This window comes from Lissotriton helveticus, chromosome 12 (assembly GCF_964261635.1).
Source record: "Lissotriton helveticus chromosome 12, aLisHel1.1, whole genome shotgun sequence".
Taxonomy (NCBI): Eukaryota; Metazoa; Chordata; class Amphibia; order Caudata; family Salamandridae; genus Lissotriton; species Lissotriton helveticus.
This window is the reverse complement of record NC_136073.1, coordinates 861,166,958-861,189,264: the sequence shown is the minus strand read 5'-3', so window position 1 is coordinate 861,189,264 and position 22,307 is coordinate 861,166,958. Positions and strand designations below refer to the sequence as shown.

The 22,307-nt window shown below is 44.2% G+C and overlaps 1 protein-coding gene across 3 annotated transcripts in view; it reads left to right on the top strand.

The window, feature by feature from the left end:
* The window catches only part of UPF1 (UPF1 RNA helicase and ATPase), a 276,443-nt gene that overhangs the window by 20,337 nt on the left and 233,799 nt on the right, over positions 1-22,307 (top strand). For all 3 annotated transcript variants that reach the window (XM_078669700.1, XM_078669698.1, XM_078669699.1), the window contains exons 2-5: positions 5,916-6,055; positions 8,469-8,558; positions 15,482-15,649; positions 17,044-17,224. In XM_078669700.1, the coding sequence (XP_078525826.1) occupies positions 5,916-6,055; positions 8,469-8,558; positions 15,482-15,649; positions 17,044-17,224 (579 nt within the window). The remainder of the gene's footprint in view (positions 1-5,915; positions 6,056-8,468; positions 8,559-15,481; positions 15,650-17,043; positions 17,225-22,307) is intronic.

Below are 22,307 nucleotides of genomic sequence, written 5' to 3'. Positions count from 1 at the left end.
GATTACGGCCACCCATCTGCCAGGTGTGCAGAATGTTCAGGCAGACGAACTGAGCAGAATCGTGCAGGAAAACCACGAATGGGTCATAAACGACGAAGTACTGGGAGAAGTCTTCGCAAGGTGGGGAACTCCAGACGTAGATCTGTTCGCCACCGCCGAAAACAGCAAATGCCGAGGCTTCGCCTCCAGGTACTACCAGCCAGGGACGCTGGGGAACGCGTTATGGATCAACTGGTCGAACAGCTTTCTGTACGCTTTTCCACCAATTCCCCTGATTCCGGCGGTTCTCATCAAGCTGTCTCACTCCAGGGCGAGGATGATTCTGATTGCCCCGGAATGGCCCAGACAGTGGTGGTTCACGGACCTACTTCACCGATCTCTCCTTCCTCACATGAAGCTGCCGTGCAGGCCGGACCTTCTCACGAAGTTCGGGGGGCGGATGGTGCACCCCAACCTCTCGTCTTTGAGTTTGGCGGCATGGCTCCTGAAATAGTACAATATGGCCATCTGAATCTCCCAGAGGATTGTATGGGCATACTGAAGGAGGCTAAGCGACCTTCCACTAGGACTTCCTATGCTTACAAGTGGAAGAGGTTTTGCATCTGGTGCAAGTCTAAGAACTATGACCCTACGTCATGCAAGGAGGATGTCATCCTTCCATATCTGCTTCATCTGGCGCAGTCGGGCCTTAATGTCCATTCCATTAAGGTTCATCTGGCTGCTTTGACTGCCTACAGGAAAGGACCTTCACAGACTTCCTTTTTCCAGATCCCTGTGATCAAAGATTTTTTGGAAGGCTTGAAGAAAGTGTTCCCTCCTGTCAGGCTTCCTTCGCCTTCATGGGACTTGAATGTGGTGCTGTCCAGATTGATGAAGGAGCCTTTTGAACCCATTCATAAGGCTTCGTTGCAGCACCTGTCCTGGAAGGCGGCGTTCCTCGTGGCCATTACATCGGCCCGCAGGGTGAGTGAGATTCAGGCATTGTGTTGCCAAGAACCTTATACTGTATTTCATAATGCTAAAGTTGTTATGCGTACTCACCCTAAGTTTCTTCCCAAGGTTGTTTCTGATTTTCATATCAATCAGACTATCACTTTGCCTACGTTCTTTTAGAACCCTTCCTCTCCGGCGGAAAGGTCTTTACATTCCCTGGATGTGCGGAGGGTGCTGAAGTTTTATCTTGATAAGACTAAAGATATTCGTAGGTCAGACCAATTGTTCATCAATTATGGCTCAGTCAGGACGGGTCTTGCTACCTCTAAACAGTCCATCTCTAGGTGGATTGTGTCCTGCATTCAGTTGTGTTACTGCAAAGCTAATAAGACCTTAGGGGGCAAACCTAAGGCTCATTCCACCAGGGGCAAGGCTGCTACGACAGCTATGCTCCGTAATGTTCCCATTGCAGAGATCTGCAAGGCGGCCACTTGGAAGTCAGTCCATACCTTTGCTAAGCATTACTGCCTGGACTCTGATGCCAGGGCAGACGCTCAGGTTGGGCAGGCTTCGCTGCGGAATCTGTTCGCACAGTAGTGGCGTTATTTTACTCTCCACCGCCGCTTGGTGTGGGGATGGGCTTGCCATTCTATTCACTAGATTATGACTATACACAGAGATCCCCTACTACAGAAGGAGTAGTTTCTGTCCTGTAACTCCAGTTCTGTAGTAGGGGTATCTCTGTTATAGTCATAAGCGCCCTCCCGCCTCCCCGGTGGAGTGTTGTTCATGATCATAATGCTACAGGTCTGGCGTTTTCTACGCCTTCGAAAAGAACTGAGGCTAAGTTGGACCTGCTATGCATTCTGGGATACTGAGAGAAGGTTCTGGAAGGTTCCTTAAAGGCACAGTATCCTAATTAAGCCACATAATGGCAGCCTATGGGGCTTGTCTGTCCAGGTTCTTCTCTCTATCATTCCTGAGGGATTTTGCTGTTAAGCAAGGGAAATCTGTACAGGCTTTGCTGTTTTGTGGATTTTATGGTGGAATTTCTAGTTGAAGTACTGGACAGTGTAGCCTTTTGGCTGCATTATCTGTCTTTAAATTCTCTCTTAAGTGTCTATGCATTTTCTGCATTTTTTGACACTGTAAGAGATTATTTTTGATTGCTCCGGGGTCCACGCACATGGGCGGGACTATTCACTAGATTATGACTATAACAGAGATACCCCTACTACAGAACTGGAGTTACAGGACAGAAACTACTCCTTCGCTAACTCACTGCACAACCTCAAATCTTAAATCCTAGCTCCAAATGTCTCCTTATGCGGTTCTCAATACCTTTTTGATCCGTTAAAGTTTGCGGAATAGGAAATCATACATTTTTAAAGTAATTATGACAAAAGGCCCAACATAGTAACATTGGTAAACTACATCGAGTTTAAACACTCCAAATCAGTGAAGAGGCAAATATGCTGCCTTTATCACTCCATGCTAATAAAAGGTTAAAGAGGATTATCTGTGAGGATTAAATTACAAACCACAGCAGGCTGTCTGAATTGAAAAGTGGTTTCTATTTTCTGGCAGAGAATTAATCTTGAAACTGAAAGGTGAACGATATATGTAAACACTGCGTGACTTTGACAGACCTTATAACTAACACCTAACAATACACTAACCAAAAAGGCATGACTCAACACTTCACAATCGAGTTGTAATGAATCACACACAACCCGACTTCTAGCCGGAAGCTGTTAAGATTGCGCAAAACGTTCACGATACCTTCCTCTGATTCACATTAGTTTCAGGTAATTAACATACGTGAGTCACGATTTCAGTCATCGGTGAAAGATTACCATGAAAAAACTCAGCAACAAGATATACATGCATTTTAAACAGACTTCCCTTAAAATACAATTTTGACAAAAATCGGGACATAAACACGTGAGCTATTTGTATTTGATACTTATGTAAGCAAATACATTTTAGCAAAGTAATTTTAAAAAAACGCAAGCGACGGCGGTTTTAAGGGGTTTACTTAGAGCCAACTACATTTCTACATATTTTCAGAATTTCAATTTAGCTAAAAGTAACTATGCTCTCCTTAATGAAGTTGTGCTTTCAAAATGGTATACTATGAATCAAATACTTGATTCTTCCACGTTTCCTGGCAATACGACAAACAGCTGGTGCATTTTATCAACGCTATCTTTTCGGTTCCTCGGAAGGCTGAAAAGCTCAAAAGGTCTTGCTAGTATTTAAACTGCTGTTTTAAGCTAACCAAACTCCAATACATCTTACCAGGCACCAAATCACAAAAGTAAATTAGGTAAAAAAAATATCATTAAGCAGTATCGCTTCCGGCTGTATCAAATCGTTTAATGTGGCTATAATGATCAGGCCTCAAAATTCAAAAGAAAAACCAAGAGCAGAAACAACAAAATGCGACAGCTAGAATAGCACGTTAGACAAAGCCTTTCATAGTCACCAAGTTTCTCATATGACACACTGCCGTGTTGCGCAAATACTCCATGAAATAGAAGCAGCTTAATGGAACGGTTAAGGAAGCCTTCAGTCACAATATAATTGAAGCAGCCTTGGTTAAAGCAACTATTACATTAACCTTTGAGAGTAACCTTAAATTCTTAGGAGTGCAGGTTGTAATGAAACTATGAACAGGGTCAACTCCTACTTGGGAGTAGAGAAGCAAATCCTGCCCAGAACATTCACATCTAATTAAATAGGGAGATGAGCAAGGGACTCACGACTGAGTGTACCCTCCCACACATAGTGTGGATAAAACCGATTCTGAGCTGGGATGGTGCAATGAGCTAAAAAACAGGTCAACCTCAACCCCTCACCCTCACTCACCCTCACCCTCACTCACCCTCACTCACTCACCCTCACTCACTCACCCTCAACCCCTCACCCTCACTCACCCTCACTCTCACTCACCCTCACTCACCCTCACTCACCCTCACTCACCCTCAACCCCCCTCAACCCCTCACCCTCACTCACCCTCACCCACCCTCACCCTCACCCACCCTCAACCCCTCACCCTCACACAGTGCAATAGGTCTCAGACCATTTCAGTTACAGCTTTAAGAAATGTTTATGGCTTTTTTTATTTGTAATTCTTTAGCATTGGCTACAGGAAACAAAAATGCTAAACATTTACAAAAAAAACCCATAAACAATTCTAAAAGCACTAACTCTAATGGTGCGAGACCTATTGCATTTCCAATGCTTGTTCTTGACTGCTCCCAGTCTGGAATCAGCAGCAATTGCAGCACCAAGACTACCCTGATCGCAGCCACCGATGACATCGGAGCCCTCCTCGACCGGGAAGAGATGGCGGCACTGACGCTTCCAGACCTCTCAGCGGCATTAAACGCTGTATCCCATCACACACTGCACCACATCGGCATCCAAGGGGATGCTCTCAGTTGGGTCGCCTCCTTCCTCACCGAAAGGACACCGCAGGTGGGCCTACCACCGCTCACGTCCAAACCCAAGAAAATCATCAGCAGTGTTCCCCAGGGCTGATCCCTCTTCACCTATATGACCCCCTTGGCCAACATCCTCGGATCCCACAGACTCAACATCATTTACTACGCTGATGACAAACAATCCTCTCCCCCCTACAAAGACCACAGCCACCAGCAGAACCAACTTGCACGACGAGCCTCGCCAACTGGATGAAGGACAACTGCTTGAAGTTCAACATGAAATATTGTTCTGCGGCAACACCACCTCCACTAGAACGCTTCCTGATGGCTCTCCGAGGTAGAACGCTCTCCCACCCGACCAACCATACCAGAAACCACTGCATTATCCTGGACAGTAAGCTGACCATTAAGTTGCAGATGGCAGTCTCCTTTGCCTTCTTCTTTACCGTGGGCATTCTACGAAACCTCTTCAAATGGCTTCCCCAAGATTCGCCGTCCCACAGGCCTTCATCACCAACTGACTGGACTATGCAACATTCTCTACTCAGCGATTGCCATTCACCTGCTACCGAGACTTCAGACCATACAGAATGTCGCAGCCAGACCTGTACTTGACCTCTCTTGACGAACCCACATCCCCCTTACCTCTGAGAACTCCACTGGTTCCCAATAGAGAAGAAATGGCAATTCAAGCAGTTGACACACACAACTAAGCGCCCGTGTACATCAACTGCCACCTGAGTTTCCACCAACCGTCTAGGTAGCTATGCTCTGCATTCTCCTCTCTCACCCACACTCCCCGGATCCCCCAAAGCAGAGGAGGTGGATTCACCTCCTCCTACCACTTAGAAGAGACCTGAAATGACCTCCCCATGCATGTTCAGACCTCCACTTCCCCACCAGAATTACGGAAAGCACTCACGACTTGGCTATTCAACTGAACCTCTCAGACCTGGAAGCAGCTGGATACCCTCTCGGGTGATAAGCAGCGCTCTTTAATTTGACTGATTGATTGTATGGCTAGTGAAACCACGGACTAGCCAGTGAACAGTTAAGTGCGAGCCTAATCCACTTGACTCAGCAGGTAATGGTTAACTTTTATACCCGTGGTCCTTCAGAGAGGAGTATTACATGCATATTGCTGGTTTCGTTTCTCATTCGACAGCAGCTGTACGAGAAATACATTTTTAGGGACAGTGCAGAAAGAAACTAAGTCCAGTTTACCATCTTTCTCCAATCACCCTCCCTGTAGATAGATGCATATAATTATCTATCCTACTTGCAGCATGTAACTATAATAAGAAATTAAAGCAGCATTGAAATTACTTGAGTTTCTTCGTAAGACAAGAATTTGACGCAGGGCTATTTTTACCAAGTAAAAAAGTTTGTTTCAGTAGCCTGAGAAAGCGATTTCATTTACTGGGAAGTAAATGGCCTTTGTCATGTTATCTCACAATGTTGTCTGAGGTCAATGCGTGTCTTCGCAAGTTAATAAATTTACAGAGTAGAATAATTATGATTTTTCTTCGCAGGTTAATGGACCTGATGGCGTATTGCAGAACGGCACTGTTGATGACGTAGCCAAGACTAGCCAACTGCTGGCAGAATTGAATTTTGAGGAAGATGAAGAAGATACCTATTATACAAAAGACCTTCCAACCCATGCTTGCAGGTAAACCATATAAAAAAAAATAACTTCAATATTTTTGTTAACCCTGCGCCAATCTCCGTAAAATACAAGATCGGTAGAAACCAAAACAAAAAAACCTGACAATTTCAAACAAAACACATTGTTATGTTAGAAAAGTAAAACAGCCTGCCAGTCATGACTTACTTTCCCCTGCCTTTGCAGTTTTAGCATGTCATTGATTTTATTTTCAGTGCACATGACAAACCTTACTCATTTGAACTTTGTTATTTGGAATGGGTGCACAGTCTATGTAAACTTTAAGTAAATAAATGCTTCAAAATCTGCTTGCTAGTGGAGCATGGCTGTTCTGCTTGAAAAGGGCTTGCCCTACGTGTAGAGTTGAGCACAAGATATTTGCTGCAGCAGATTTCCTTTTATAGGAATTTGTCTAAGAGCCCATGTATGTGCACCTTCACACCTTCTTCAGAATGCAAGCCTTCTACCCATGCTTTCATCTGATCAGTCCTGTGTTGAAGAGCTCTGGAAGGTTCCCACGTGGTTTTTATACCTATTAACTTTAGATTAATTTGTCTATTTTATGACCATATGATTGATATTTTTTCATGTTCCGTTCACACAGAATTCTGCAACTGTTCGGTAATTTGACCTTGTTAATTTTAAAATGGCGTTTTTTCAGGCCCGAATTTAAGTAGCCCAATACATGACGAGGTACCACAGCAGTGTTTTATTTTTTATGGCGATGAGAAGCCGTAAGGTCTAGCTAAACTCAGTCCTAGTCTTGTTTTTTACTTCATTTATTTACTAGTGTCTGCATAAAAAAGGTTTTAACCTCCTGCTTTTGATTCTCGTTTTTTTAGGTGCTTGACATCTGATTTATAATGTTGATGTGTTTTATTTCCTAAACTAGAGACCCTTGCTTTGGTTTATTGGCTTGGTTGAAATTTGGGGTTGTAGACAAAATTGCTAGTTTACAAATTGTGTGGAATGTCCAAAATCTGAAAGACAAACTTAATTTTAATTACAAACAAGATGCACTATTTTACAGGCTGAAGTTGTACATTGTTTAGAAGTTGGTACTGGTGATATTGAGTGATAAATTGTGTTTTTTGTAACTTAATTTATAAACCCTTTCAATTGGCACCTTCTTCACCCCCCGCTTTTGTTTTGGCAATGTGAAGTACATGGTTTTAAGAACAAAAAAGTTTGCAGATGCGAGATACTGGATTTCTGTATATGATCAAACTCTCAAAATAGGTGGCTGTTGCATTACTATTCATATGATAGCTTAATTAACATTGAATGAGCTAGAGAAAAATCCCCTAGCCCTTCCTAGGTCCACAGCAGTTATTACTGCCACAGCCCCCCTAGCTAACCCTTCAGCTCCTGCCACTATTTTCCGATTTTGTGAGGGGGGAAGGGGGGAGTAGTAGCCCAGCATCTACTGCCCCTTCTTACCTCCAACCATCCCTCACAACCCACTAACAGAGAAACTAACTGGGACCAAGGACTAAATTAGACGAATGATGGTTGTTCCTAGTCCTTTCTCCTCTTCTTGATGTTTTCTCCTGCTCCTTTATCAGGCATCCAGTTCTGCTCCCCAGTCTAGAGGAGAAATTTTTGGACTTTTCTTAGATTCATAAAAAGTCTACCACACACACCTCTGTTCCCCAGCAGGGAGCCCAGATACTGTTTTGGATTTGATAGAAAAGAAAGTGCTTTAGTTACATATATTTTAAAGGTTGATTGGTTGTCCTGAACCATCTGTCTTGTTACCCTCTGACCCGTTAAATACTTGCCTTCTGATGTCTTTTTTTTTTGTCCCTGCCCTATGCCATTCAGTCACTGTCTAGTCTGTCATGTTTATTCTGCTGTACCTTGATCTTATGCATACACTTTTAACAGCCTTCTATGACTGTCACTGCAGATAAGCTGCCCCTGTATTCACTGTATTTACTATTAGTAAGGAACATTTATCTCTGTACAGCACTCAAACAGCCTCTGTAGCACATTTATTTCACTTGCTGATTAAAATCACTGCTACCACACAACCAGTTATGATGCCTACCATACACAAACATTTGTTTAGTTCTGAGGGACTGTGCCTGCAGCAAGTGGTGATTGATTATTACCATTGTGTACTAATAATTGTAGAGGGATATTCCTCTTGAAAAAAACGGCTCATTGTGATGGTCTGTTAGATTTGTGATCGTTTTGTTGACTGGAGGGGAAATGTGGGTTACATAAGATCTGGTAACTTCTGCCGCAGTTTTGACATTACAACGAATGCTTCTAGCATGCATACACCTTTACCCTTAAACTTCAAAAACACTCTTGCCACAAAATGTTGACTGCTGGAGTCTTACTTTATTGTTGAATCTTGCAGAAAGAACCATATAGTTGACAAGATGATTAAACACTTGCATCTTTTTTCTAGCTACTGTGGGATCCATGACCCAGCCTGTGTGGTGTACTGCAATACTAGCAAGAAATGGTTCTGCAATGGACGTGGAAATACTTCTGGAAGGTAGGTGTCTACAAGGGGAGAAGGAACATGCTTTATTTATTTACAGTGCATTTCACTTCAGGTTATTTTAGTTCATAGCTTCATTGTATCCTTTTTAAGCATAAAAAGGCTGTTCCTAGTTATTTCAGATGGGATGGTTGCATGTAAAATTAACATAGCTTTTGTACCAGTCCTGTTTTAACCACTTAATTAAAGTTTTCTATACATAAGGACCATTGCATATTACTGCATTGCGATACCATTATAAGAAAAATGGATTGTGCGGCCTAGTCTGTATTCTAGATATTGTCTGGAAGAAGCTTGTATCTACCCAAATCTAATATTGCAAATAGTAAAAACATCAAGGAGGACTGATGGTTACAGCATGGCATGTATATAAAATCTATCCAATCTACCAGGCCCCAAGAAGTTATAATCTGTCCTTGTTCTAAGCATGTGCACCTTTTCCACTTCTGCTCAATCTGTCAACCAATTGTGTAGCAGTGGTTTGTCTATTGGCATCCATGTTTAAGCAATAGTTATTAGCATCACAAGTTTTGTATTTTACCTAATTCTCCCACCAGGTACAAGTACTCTGTTCTAGAGACAGTTGTGATCTTTCTGGTTTCTTTTACCACATGGATTGTCAAAACTAGATAAGAGATCTGTCTGGTCTGACATTTATCTTCTATTCCAATGTTAGACCCATGTGGCAGGAGTTCTGTGGTATTTAAGTATTAAAAATGCATTAGTTTAACCGTCATGTGCAAACGTATATTCCATCGCTGAACGTAGTGTCAGTTTCCTTGATTTCTCTCTATTGTGGTTTTCACCATGTCTGCCATTACCACTTTATGTAAAGAAGATACTGTTTCCTGCAGTGATACCAACCTACTTATCAATGCTGGTTTCCTTGAAGCAGCATGGACGTCCCCTTTGTGTGTTAAACTGTTTTCCTTTGACTCTGTTGATAACTCTGCATTTGAGATGTCACAGCAGGAAAGTGTACATATTTTTCATCATTTAATTGACACTGCCTTTCAACTAATGCTTATCCTGTAAGGCCCTCCAGAAGTTGGTCAAAACCCAGAGGTGCCTGATTTTTCAACCAAACAGTCCTCCAAGTATCTCATAAATAATAGATGATGCTGACCGTGTTAATTTAATTTGGTGAAGAAATTCTTAAAAGTATTAGAATCGTACCTCCTCTTCCCACGCCCTGATGTCCTACATTCCAGTCAGTACTGTTTATCAGTTTCGGCTCCTTCTTTGATATTGGTTACCACTTATTGAAGTTGTGGTGCTATGAATGTGTATTCAAGTTAAAATAAACCTAGCCAGGCAGTCCTCTATTTGTTTTAAGATGACCTTATTACTCTAAGTTAACCCAGAGCTCTATCAAGAAGACTGTCCAATTTCCAGAACACTTGTCTAGGGTACATTCTCTGTGTACCAATCTTTGGTACATGTGTGATAATTCCTCCCAGTAGGACCTTTGCCTGAAGATGTTGGCTTATAGAATTCTGCTGGCTCAGGTTGAATTATGGTGACTGACTGTTTTGCAAAAATTACGTAATTTGATGGAGCAGGAAGATAAATATTTCTCCTCACTTAAGGTGTTGTTTTGTGGTGAAAAAGATTTACTCACATGTTCAAAATTAATTTGGTACAATGTATTTTCCTATTTTGTGCATATAACTGGTTGTATTTTTGGCTGTCGTGCATTTCCCTATTATCTAAGGGTGTGGTAAGGGCTTATTACTCAGTGATGACTTTATTTTTAATTGCAGATTTCTTTCATTTGATTTGCGCAACCTGTCTTACTGGTTTAAAAGGAAGTTTCTTGTTACTGATGCTGGGCATAGCTTGGATGTTGGCGCAATATGTTGATTTCCTTTCTTTTTGATTCAGGCTAAAACGGATTTAAAACACAAGCCGTACTTCAGATCCCTGTGTGCTTCTAAGAAGCTGGGTGAAGGTGACTCTGGTGTTTCATTCTCCTTAGGTTAAGATGTCTATCACACTGTTCAAGACCTTCAAATTTATCTGACTACATATTTAGTAAAAATGTTTATAGTGTACAATTGATTAGCTGTCTGAGTCCCTCAGTCAGGAGTTTGATATCCCCCTTGATAGTTGGTGTCAGAGGGAATTCATAACCCTGTCTACCTTCCGTATGATCACTGACCTGTTCCTCGCACATGCAGAAACCTTGAGGAACCTCGCCAAGTATATACCAAAAATTTATATATGTGTATATACTGAAAGGTTTTCAGTAGAGATGTGCTGAAGTAGCAAAACCAATTTTTTGTAGCTGTTAAACTTGTAAAAACACTCACATTTAATTTGATTTTTATTTAAAAAAGACCTATAATGAAAAAAAGTCACTACATGAAGAATTGTGACCCATAAACACCTTTCGCAAAAGTTTAGAAGGAAATAGATCATCCTGCCTTCCTGGAAGGGCATTGCTATATCTCGTGTGGCCAATCAAGCTTCAGAGCTGTCAGGTCAGTTCTTGTCTCTGGATCCTAGCAACAGTATCAGAAGCACTGAGCTGGACTTTTTTGTATTTTAAAATTTGTTATCTCAATTGAGACCCTTTTCAAACTTCCTCGAATCCACCTTGCTCAACGCTCTTTAGGACTAGGAGTGTGTATCATGTATTTTCGTACAGTATCTTTTTATTTTCCAGTCAGACTGCCTTCACTATTTGGGATGTGGCCTGTCTGTGGGAGGAAAAATGACCTGACAGACCCTCATGTGTGTATAGTCGTGTCTCCCTGAAGCTCACCACCTTGAAGACTGGCCACTTCCAGAAGGTGTCCTAAAGGACAGATGGAAGGTCAGGCTGCAAGGTCTACAAGAGGCAACTTCAGGGCACTCCGAGAAGCAAGTGCTTTTCTCCACCACTACCTGAATGTCCAATACCCTTGACTTCACGCCTGCCAATGTCTGAGTAGTTGTGGTGCTTTATGAAGACCACTGGAACCTACCTGAACCTGGTCAAGCAGAAGTAGGCTATACTGAGATATATCTAGATCCTTTGGGAGCAGTCTCGTTCAAGATGCTCCAGGTGTCCTAGTAAGATGATCTAGCTCTCACTGGACCAGTCAGTCACTGACATTCCCCTTTCTGGTCTTCACATAAATCTGACTTATTCCTCCATCAGACTATTTTGTCAGCGGCTGATTCCCTGCCTTTCCGTGTTTCCTCTGTGAATGACATCAATACTTTTATTGAGTTATTGGTATGGGGTGCGGGCAAATTAAATATACCCTAACCAACTCCCAGTAAGTCTGTTATTTTTAAAACTCTTTGTCAAAGAACCTCTTCTAAGCCCCACATGTCATAGGTGCGAGACCTTAGTGAACTGCCACAGAAGTTCATAACTCCCACTTCTGCGAAGTTTGCCCTGTCTAGGCTCCAGAAATGCATACAAAGTGCAAGACCAAAGTCTGCTTTTCCTAAGCATGAACCTACCACAAGGCTTCTTCATAGGGTCTGAGGCAACAAAGTTTCATGCTGTTCTGCCTTTCTTTACCATTCCGGGTAGGGAGAGCAAATAGACTGACTCAGGTGGAAGTTCCAGCTTACTGAATTAAAGCCGGAGGCTCAGCAAAGACCTTACCCTATAGTGGTACATCCTTGTTTGGATATCATGGAATGTCCTGCATGAAATCCGAGATGGGCATGTTAAAAGCAGTGATGGGAACAATGCATATAGAAGATGATATATGTCTTATGACAAGAGATCGTTCCAGCAGATGGTTAATATCTATTGAAGGTAGCGGTGTCAACAACTGTTCAAGCAACTGGGACAGCTATACATTCAGAGGAGACCTTCAAAGGGTAAAAGAGCCCGTCAAGCACCAGTGGCTGCAGGGAAACCTCATCTTGAACAATGAGTTCTTCCTCCACTCGTCTGTTAGTTACTCCGGTGGGAGGAAGTGTCACCAGTCATATGAAAGTGTGGCAACATATTACAAAACACAAATGGTCTAGAATATTGTTCAGAATGTACATAATCTCCAGGTCAGATCAACTCCATCTTTCATACTGACGAAGAAATCCTACCAACAACATATGTGTTTGCTTTGGAAAAAGGCAAACGCCTTACTCCAGAAGCATGCAGTGGAGGAAGTCTCCTTCTCATCAATAATTAGCGAGGATTTATTCCTGTTACTTTCTGGTTTGGAAGAAACAACAAAGATAATTCAGCTCCATTCTTGACCTCAGATTGACAAACCGATGGATCAAGAATGAGCAATTCAGCATGTTGGTGTCGCACCAGATTTACCGCCAATTACATTGGAGGGCTGGATTTGCGCAGTAGATTTACAGGATGCCAACTTTCACATTCCAGTTGTAAGAAAGCACCCCAAGTTTCTGTGATTTGTAATAGGGATGGACCATTAAGAATTCAAGGTCTCCTTTCATCCTGAAATCTGCTCCTCACGCGTTCTCGAAGTGCATGGCAGTGGTGGAGGCTTACCCGAGAAACCAAAAGATCTCAGTCCACTTATACTTGGAAGACAGATTGATAAAGGCGTCCTATCAAGAACTACTAATGGAACATATCAATCAAAAGGCAGACATTCTGCATACCTTTGGTTTTGCTGATCAGTGTGCAAATATCAATTGCTATTTCTGTGTAAAGGATTTACTACCTAGGAGCACGCCCTAAACTCCCAGGCATCAGAAGTGTATCCTTCCAGGGGGGAAGACTCATTTTGATATGTCTGAAATTTGTCTAGTACACAGACTACAGCTGACTACTCGACAGATTTCTTTATTACTGCTGTCATGCATACTTATAGTTCCAAACACTAGACTTCTTTTGAGACATTTATAATTGTGTCTTAGACCAGTGCAACCAAATTTCTGGCAGCTGGCAAGACAAGTTTAAACTAACTCAAGAAGTGCTTCAATCATCTGTACCGTGATGTTGATGTGCTAGTCTATTGAAAGGGGTCCCTTTTCATTAGGATGTTCCAACATAGACCCTAGTGACAGATGCTTCCGTCCTAGGTCAAGGGGCTCACAGGGACTATCTGCAAATAAAGAGACCAAGTTGATAAAGGAAAGCTTGATGTAATCTTTTTGTGTGGAGAGCTGTTCATCTGGGGCTGCAGTCATTCCTTCAACAATCAGCTCAAGAACTCTCCTTTGAGATGGACAGCGAAATTACAATGTAGTATCTGAACAAGCAATGGTGAACCAGCCTATGACTTCTTTACCTGCAGGCTCAGATTATTTGGCGACTGCTGTTAGCGAAGCCCTTCTACTTGGAGCGCAGCATGAAAAGGCAGAGTTGTTCAGTTTATCAATAAAATAAAACTGTAATGGGTGTTTCACATTAGAAGTGTGACAAAGAATCTTCGAGGAATGGGGCTATCCTCGGACTTACTTGGGGAATTGTTTAATATTTTATCCTTCCCATTCTGCTAATACCAACAGTGCTGGTAAAACTGTGCTAGTGCAAGGTGGAATGATGCTGATTGCCCCAGAGAAGTGGTTTGTGTTGATTTGTGGATCTCCTTTTATATCTATTCCAGAAGCCCACACAGGAGGCTGCCCTGCAGACTGGATCTCCTGTACAAGTTTGTGTGCCAGATCTTGCACCAGAATCTACCATCATTAAACTTAGTCTAGCTTCTGAAGTTCCTTCAATATGGTCATCTAAATCTTCCACAAGACTGTATGGATTCTGAAGGAGTCAAAACTCCCTTCCACTAGTACTTAATATGCATTTAAGTGAAGAGTGTCTGCTGTATACAAAATAACTTGCCAATGCAGAGAGGGACTTTAATAGCGGTATAGCCCATCTACGAAGGGCTATAAGGCTATTAGAACATTCTGTCACTAGACAAAAAAAACAAAGCCTTTTGGGAGCGCGAGGGGATTGGAATCCCCTCAGGTTCCCTGAAGCCTTTGTTCACAGCCAGAGCTGTGAACAAGGAAACATTGGAATGTTGGAGCTCCAGGCTTATACCAGCCATTATAAGCCCGGAGCACTCCATTGTTTTCAATGGAGCTCCCAACATTCCAATGTTCTAATCTGTTTTACACCATAAAGGTAGACCTTGCAGCAGTCACTGTATATAGGAAATGTCCTTCGCAAATCTTGAGAATGCTCACAGCGAAAGATTTTATTGAGGGTATTCCCTCCTACTAGAATCCCTTCGTCTCCATGGTACTTGATATCCTTTCAAAATTATTGGGCCCACGTTTTTAGATGATGCAGAAGGCTAGGCTGCAACATTTAACATGGAAGGCTGCTTTTTTTTGTCAATCACTTCTGATCCAGATTCAGTCCCTCTTTACATGGTTTTTCTCAAAAAAGGCTTGCACTGAGACTCGTCCGTTTTCTTACAAGGTAATGTCTGATTTTCATTTAAATCCTTTATCAAAGTTTCTTTTTGAATCCTTGCAGTCCAGCAACGCGAGGGCTTCACTCTTTAGTTGTTAAAAACACATTTCTAAAGAAATGATTAAAGGTGCTGCCTGAAGATCTATGCATACATTTACGTATATCATTTGGATTAGGATTTTAAGGCCAGACCCTCGAGTGGGTCAGACCTTGTTGAGGAGTCACTGTGGATGAGGAAGAATGTGTGTGTTTTTCTTGTCTTCGTTGTTTACATGGATGCGCTTGCTACTGTGTTCTGTGCTTATGGCTATTGGTATTTTTAAGTAGATGGTACTAACGTAGCACAAGCCGAGCCTCGGAACAGGGGACTCTTTGCTTAGTTTTGACTATCTGCTGGCATTGCTCTCCATTCTCGTTCATGTGTGCTTATTTTTCAACTTGTGGGCTGATTTTAACCTCGGTTCTACTTCATGCTTTCTAGTACAGCTCCCACAAAGACAAAATAAGAAGGTGGAGATGACTGTTCTAGTGATGCTTTTTAAAATAAGTGTTTATTTGATTTCACCTGCAGTCACATTGTGAATCACCTTGTGAGAGCAAAGTGCAAGGAGGTGACTCTCCACAAGGATGGACCCCTGGGAGAGACTGTTTTGGAGTGTTACAACTGCGGATGTCGCAATGTGTTTCTTCTTGGATTCATTCCTGCCAAGGCTGACTCTGTGGTGGTTCTGTTGTGTAGGTAAGTTATATTTTCAAATCTTTTTAATTATATGAAAAAATCATTTTTTAATATAAATACGTTTATTCTCAAACTAAATTCATTTAATGGTGTACAGCGTGTCGGTCTCAAACGATCAAAAGCCATGGTGGTCTTAGAATCATACCTTTTGCAGTCCACACTGGATGTCAACAGTGAACATTTATCTAGCTGAATTTCGTGTAACCTTTGTAAATGATTAATACCATTTGATGATTGTAGTGTTGATTTTTGCATATTCTCTCATTTGATGGCATGTTGGTGGTCAAGAGTTTCAAATTGATTACTTTTTCTTTCCCTGGTTTGCCTCCCTGCCTATAGGCAGGATTATAATCTCATTCTTATTTAAAATGTGAAACTTTGGGAAGCGGACAAAGAGTTATTTCTCATCGCTTGCTATTATATTTCGTGTGAGCTGCATATCTATGTTTCTGCTTACTAAGCAACTGTTACTTATGTAGTGCCATCATTTTAAAGTGTCCGCATGCATGCTTTATTCATTTAGTATGTGGGTTGATACTTACATCAGCAAACCTGGACTTTCCTGACCATAGATGATGCGATACAATGCTTTGGTTGTCTATAATGTGACCTGTAGCTGTGTTGTATGGTGTTGACACTCCATTAGCTTTGACAATTAATGCTTTGAGATTCCTCTGTAATTAAACCATTCTCTGATTAGATGTCTGCCCTGCAATTCCCTTAGAGCTAAAGTTAAGAATGGTAGTTTGCATTCTATATACAATCCTACCAATTACTTGTAAATTGAATGACTGCATCTATTGCTACACATCTAACAAAACATGCACATCCCATCTTACACATGGCATATACCTTAGAACATGCCCACATAGTCAAAAGTATAACCCACTGCCAACAAGGCTCACTCAAAAGAACTGTATCCCTTGCCATCAAGCCTGTACACCCTGTGTATTCTTATCTTGTTTCACTAATCTCCAAGCATGACCACAACCATGCCAAATTACAAAGTTGTTTGTATAATGCCACTTTGACCAACACATCTGTAAACCCAAGGGCAGTACTCGTTCCTGTGAGGCTCCACCTCTGCCTCCGAGGATGTGCGAGACGTCCTGCATTTTGATACACAACCACTGTTTGTTTTTTGCGGCTCCCTTTGCCATGGAGCAAATGTGGCCACTTGCATCTAAATTACCTGCAAGCACTCATATCCCATACCCGTGTTGATCATGTGCTGTACATACCAGTAACAGGATTCCCCATTGAAGTATGCATTTGTTAGAACTTGGCGCTAGGGAGTCGAAGTTTTACTTTACCATCAAGTGCGATATTGTGCATTTATTTGATTAGCTAAGTTACTCCCCAATCATGCCCTTTTTAATTCTTTTTTTTTTCAGGCAACCATGCGCCAGTCAAAGCAGCTTGAAAGATATTAACTGGGACAGCTCCCAGTGGCAGCCCCTCATTCAAGATCGCTGCTTTCTTTCCTGGTTGGTGAAGATTCCTTCAGAACAGGAACAATTAAGAGCACGTCAGATTACAGCTCAGCAAATTAACAAATTGGAAGAGCTTTGGAAGGTATGCATTAACAGTTTTGGAAATTGTAGTTTACCCAGCCATAGTCGTCGAGCATTCAGACACTTTTGATTGCAACTGTAGGTAAAATGTATGTGATCTAACAAAGACACAACTCATTTTGAAATGGAGAACAGGTGAAAATGTAACACCATGAGGAATAATAAAAGATCAGGAGTCCGTGATGGGAAGTAATTTTAAATTGTGGAGAGAGTCTATTTCTGGGTCAGACAAGCTTGGGCAGATTGAATGTTCTGTAACTTTTTCACCTCTGCAAAGGAGCGGGCAGTGAAAATACAAACATCTTGTCTTATGTGCTAACTGGCTTAAAGCCTAAAATTAGAATATTTCGTGTGGCAAAAATGATGATTATAATGCTTGTTCGGGGACTCCAGTTGGGCCCAGGACATTGCTGCGATCCATTCAGCAAGTTCATTGTGCTTGGGCTTTTCAGGGTAGCTCTGTAGGTGGTTTGTCTTCTTTATGAAGTCCTTTGTCAACTGGATTTTTGCTGTTCTGTCTAAATACTGACCCGTCTTTGAGTCGCTTTCCAATTGTAAAGGGACTAATTGAGCACTAGAAATAGAAATATGCTCATCATTAAATATGGTAAACCAAATTGGATAGTGCCTTAAAATTCTCCAGCAAAAAAGACAAAGAGCCTCAATGGCTTTATCAGATCTATATGACTATTTTATAATCCACAGGTGATATATGGCCTTAGTGGAAACTAAAGGAAAAACAAAGTTTGCTGTATGTTGGAATGAGTCTTACCCCATCCCGTAATATGTTCTAGACTTTGCAGGTTTAGGAAACTGTTCTCTATTAGAAGATAGACATATATCAAAATGTTGATATTTGATATACTGTAATGAATCAAAATAATAAATTCCAGTTCTTTCACCCATCTACCTATATCCGGATTTGTGGGATCTTACCACTGGTGTGCAATTTGTAGTTGGGCCAGAAAATTCACCGAGTATATTTAATCTAGTTTACAACCATTGGTGGTTCCCATCAACATCAATACTGGGTCAAAGGTTTCCAGGAAACCTATTGTATTTGTGAGTTCAATCAAAATAGTGTCCCAATATGGACTTGGGATTTGGTAACTAGAACTCAGTCTACTTCAAATGTCTGGCATCCAGGACACTGTATGGCACTTCTAGACTGTGAATACTTTTTTGATACTTGGAGGTAAAATAAAAATTAAAAAGCACTTTATATGGATGAGCTCTTATTTTCAATGGAAATATGAATAGACTGCACAAGAGAGCAAAAGATCATATCTGTAGTGATATTCGTGTTTACCCATTTCAAATTTCAAATCAGGACCCCAGTGCAAATCATCAGATTGCAGAAGTGTTTGTTGGGTTAAAAAAAGTTTAGCTTTTGTGACTTCTGAGAAGGCATGAACGGGCCATTCCAATTAATTTTCAGTGAAAATACAGAGGTTTACATTGCTGGAACTGAAAGTGTCTGGAATTCCTGGATAAGTGCTCTCATTTCCCTCGGAAGCCCAACTGTTTCTCAGGTTAAATCGTGGAATATGGAGAAGAATCCTTCTTTGGTACAACATCATTGCTTTACTGTGGCTTACCGTAACATTTTTTTTTTTTAAATATATTTTTATTGCAAAATTAGAAACCACAGGATACAAACAATCAACCAGTGCACTCGTGACATCCCCCCGTCCACTAAGAAGTCCAAACCATACACAGCCATTCAGCCCGCATCCCGGGGGCCGGGCGGCATGTTATTACATTCAATAGGAAAAGCACGGTGCACGTCCCACGGGGACCATGGTCGAAAAGTCGTTGTACGTATCTGCTTTTATCCCCCCCCCCCACAACAACATCTCCGTCAGCCATCCCAGAGGTAAACAGTGACACCGCTCATATCGGTGCCTGCCCTAGGTGCTATCGTTCTTTCCCGCCTGGCTGCTCCCTCCAGCCCTTTCATACTCCACCCTGTACCAACCATCCTAGTAGAGTCAAAGCACCCAGGCGGCTACCATCCAGTGGCTTCCGTCCCACCCCGAACCCTCATGAACCATTCCCCCCCAAGGCCCCCCCCCCTGGCAACTGCTGGGCGTACGCCTCGTCCTGTCGAGTTAGATGGAACCACCACAGTGCGGAAGATAGCACTTCTGTGTTCGCCCCGTGGTGTCCACCGGCTTAGTTCTCCCCATCCTCGTCGTCCACAAAAGAATCACGCAAGGCCTGCACCACTAGCTCCCATGCACGCGCCGCTTCCAAAACTTTCTCATTCCCCATCTTAACAGCCTGCCGCATCCGGAGCACACTCTCACAGGCAGACCACCGCAGCAATTCATTCTTCCATCTACGCAGCGAGGGCCCCCCCCTGGACTTCCAATGCCACGATATCTCCCTCTGCGCCAATATCAGACCCAGATCAAGGAACTTGCTCGTTACCTTGGTGCGTTTAGTGTGCGGGAACCAGAGCAGCAGGCACGCCGCCATATCGAATTCCACCTCCCTATCTGACACTGCATTCAGGAGTCCCCCTACCTCCGCCCAATAGGTCCCCAAGTGCGGGCACTTCCAAAACAAATGATCCATGTCCGCTCCCAGAGACGAACACCGTGGGCATCGAGCATCCGGCACCTGGAAGTACCGCTGTAATTTCTCTGGAGTTAAATAGGCCCTATGAAGCACATAGAAATGCACTTGCTGAAAGCGCGCATTTCTCGTGCCCTTCCACGTGCGCCGCAGGATGTGTCCCCAAGCCGTATCCGGTATGTGCCGGCCCACACTCTCCTCCCATTTAGCCTTGAGCCCCAGGAGTGGCTCCAGTCCCTCATTCAACATCCTATTATGGAGGCATGTCACAGCTTTGACCGTGCCCGCTGCCATCACCACATATTGGCACGCCATAGTCGTCGTGGGTTCTACGAGCCCCCCCTTCCAGTGCTTCTGTATGGCAGCCACCACCGCCGCGTGCAGGAGGAACCCCCCGTCGGGCAGCCCGAACTGGTCCCGGAGCGCCTCGAACGGTGCCAAAGCCCCATCTATGTACAAGTCGCCTACCACCTGTAGTCCCGCCTCCTCCCAATCCAGCAACGGGGACCAATCTCCTCCGTGCGGCAAGGCCGTCAGCATGCCGATCGGGATCTCCGGCGCATAAGGCCGCGAAGCCCTCGCTCTCCGAAGGCTCCTCTGCCAACACAACCGGAGCGTCCTTTCCTCCATAGTGAGGGCCCGCAGCTCAAGCCTCTGCTGCATGACAATATAGGACAGCACGTGGCGTCGTATCCCTCGGTCCCGGTCCTCCTCTGGACCCCGGAACACCCTAGCTACGTTCTGTGTAAGAACCTGCAGCTGCGCCGCTAGATAATACAGCTCGAAGTCAGGCACAGCCATGCCCCCTTCAACCTTAGGGCGGAGGAGCGTGTTCAGGGCCACTCTACGGCGGCCGTGCCCCCATAAGAAGCCAATAATCATCGATCTCAGGTCTCTGAAGACCCCTTGGGGAATCCAGACAGGCAGCGTTCGGAAATAATAGAGGAAGCGGGGGAGCGCCACCATCTTCAAAAGGGCAATCCTACCCAGAACCGTCAGCGGGAGGGTCGACCAGAAAGACAAGCTGCCCCTCAGTGCCCGAACACAGTGTCCAATGTTGCCCTCCAAGAGGTCCGCAGTCGCGTGGTAGATGCGAACACCCAGATAGGTAAAACAAGATGGCTCCCACACCACGCCCAAGTCGCCGCCAGGAACGGGCGAGCCCGCTCGCAGCGGGAACACACAAGTCTTCGCCCAATTGACCTTAAGGCCCGACAGCCGGCCGAACTCCGACAATAGCTCCATCGCACCTGTCAATGCCCGCGAGGTATCAGCCAGGTATAGGAGCAAGTCATCCGCATACAGCGATATATAATGCCACTGCCCGCCTCTCGCTATCCCCGCGTACCTGACACCCGACCTCGCATGGACCGCCAAAGGTTCCATCGCCAGAGCAAACAACAGGGGGGACAGAGAGCATCCCTGCCGCGTGCCCCTGCCCACCGGGTACGCCGCAGACACCAGGCCGCCCAAACGCACCCTCGCCGCCGCCGAAGCATACAAGACCCTCGTCCACCTGCGGAACCCCTCGCCCATGCCAAACCTCTCCAAAACTCCGTCCAGGAACGGCCATTCCAAGCTATCAAAGGCTTTCTCGATGTCCACGGATAGGACCGCCGGGGCTCCCTCCTCGTCCACGATGGCGTCCATTATCCCCACCAGGCGGCGAATATTCAGCGCCGTGCTCCTCGTGGGTATGAACCCGGCCTGGTCCCTATGTACCAGGCCCGTCATATATGGGGCCAGTCTGGTGGCCAGTATGCGGCTCAGAATCTTATAATCCACCGTCAGCATGGATAGCGGGCGGTAAGACCTCACATCCGCAGCATCCCGGACAGGCTTTAGGAGCGGCACTATCAAGGCCTCCCGCATGGACCCAGGCAATACCCCAGCCTCGAAGGCTTCAGCGTACACCACCAACAGCCTGGGCGCCAAACTGTCCGCATACCGCTGATAAAATTCAATCGGTAATCCGTCCACCCCGGGCGTTTTGTTGCGAGCCATATGCTTAACGGCCGCCCGTATTTCTGAGAGCGTGATCGGGCCGCCCAGTTCCTTCGCGTCCTCCTCATCTAGGACCGGAAGCTGCCTCGCCCCCAAGTATTCCGCAATGTCCTGGACCCCCACTCCCAGCTGGCCCTGATACAGTTCCTCATAGTACCCCCTAAAACATTCCAATACCGCTGCTTGGGTGTATACCATCTCTCCCTGCGCAGTACGAATGCCGAGGATCGGGGAGCCCCTAAGTTCCGGATTAGCCAGTCTGGCCAAGAGGGTACCCACCTTGTCTCTTTCCGCATGCGCCCTGATGATATATTGCCTGTGATCATAGCTACGTAAACGTTCCGTCTCAGTGGCGACCACTTCTTTCGCTTCTAAGAGCTGGGCCTGTAAGTCCGGCCTAGCTGGCCTGCGGCGCTCCAAATCCCTCAACCTTTCTTCCGCTTTCATGAGGTCAGTCAACACAGCCGTGCGAGCATTGGAAAACCTACCCAAACACACTC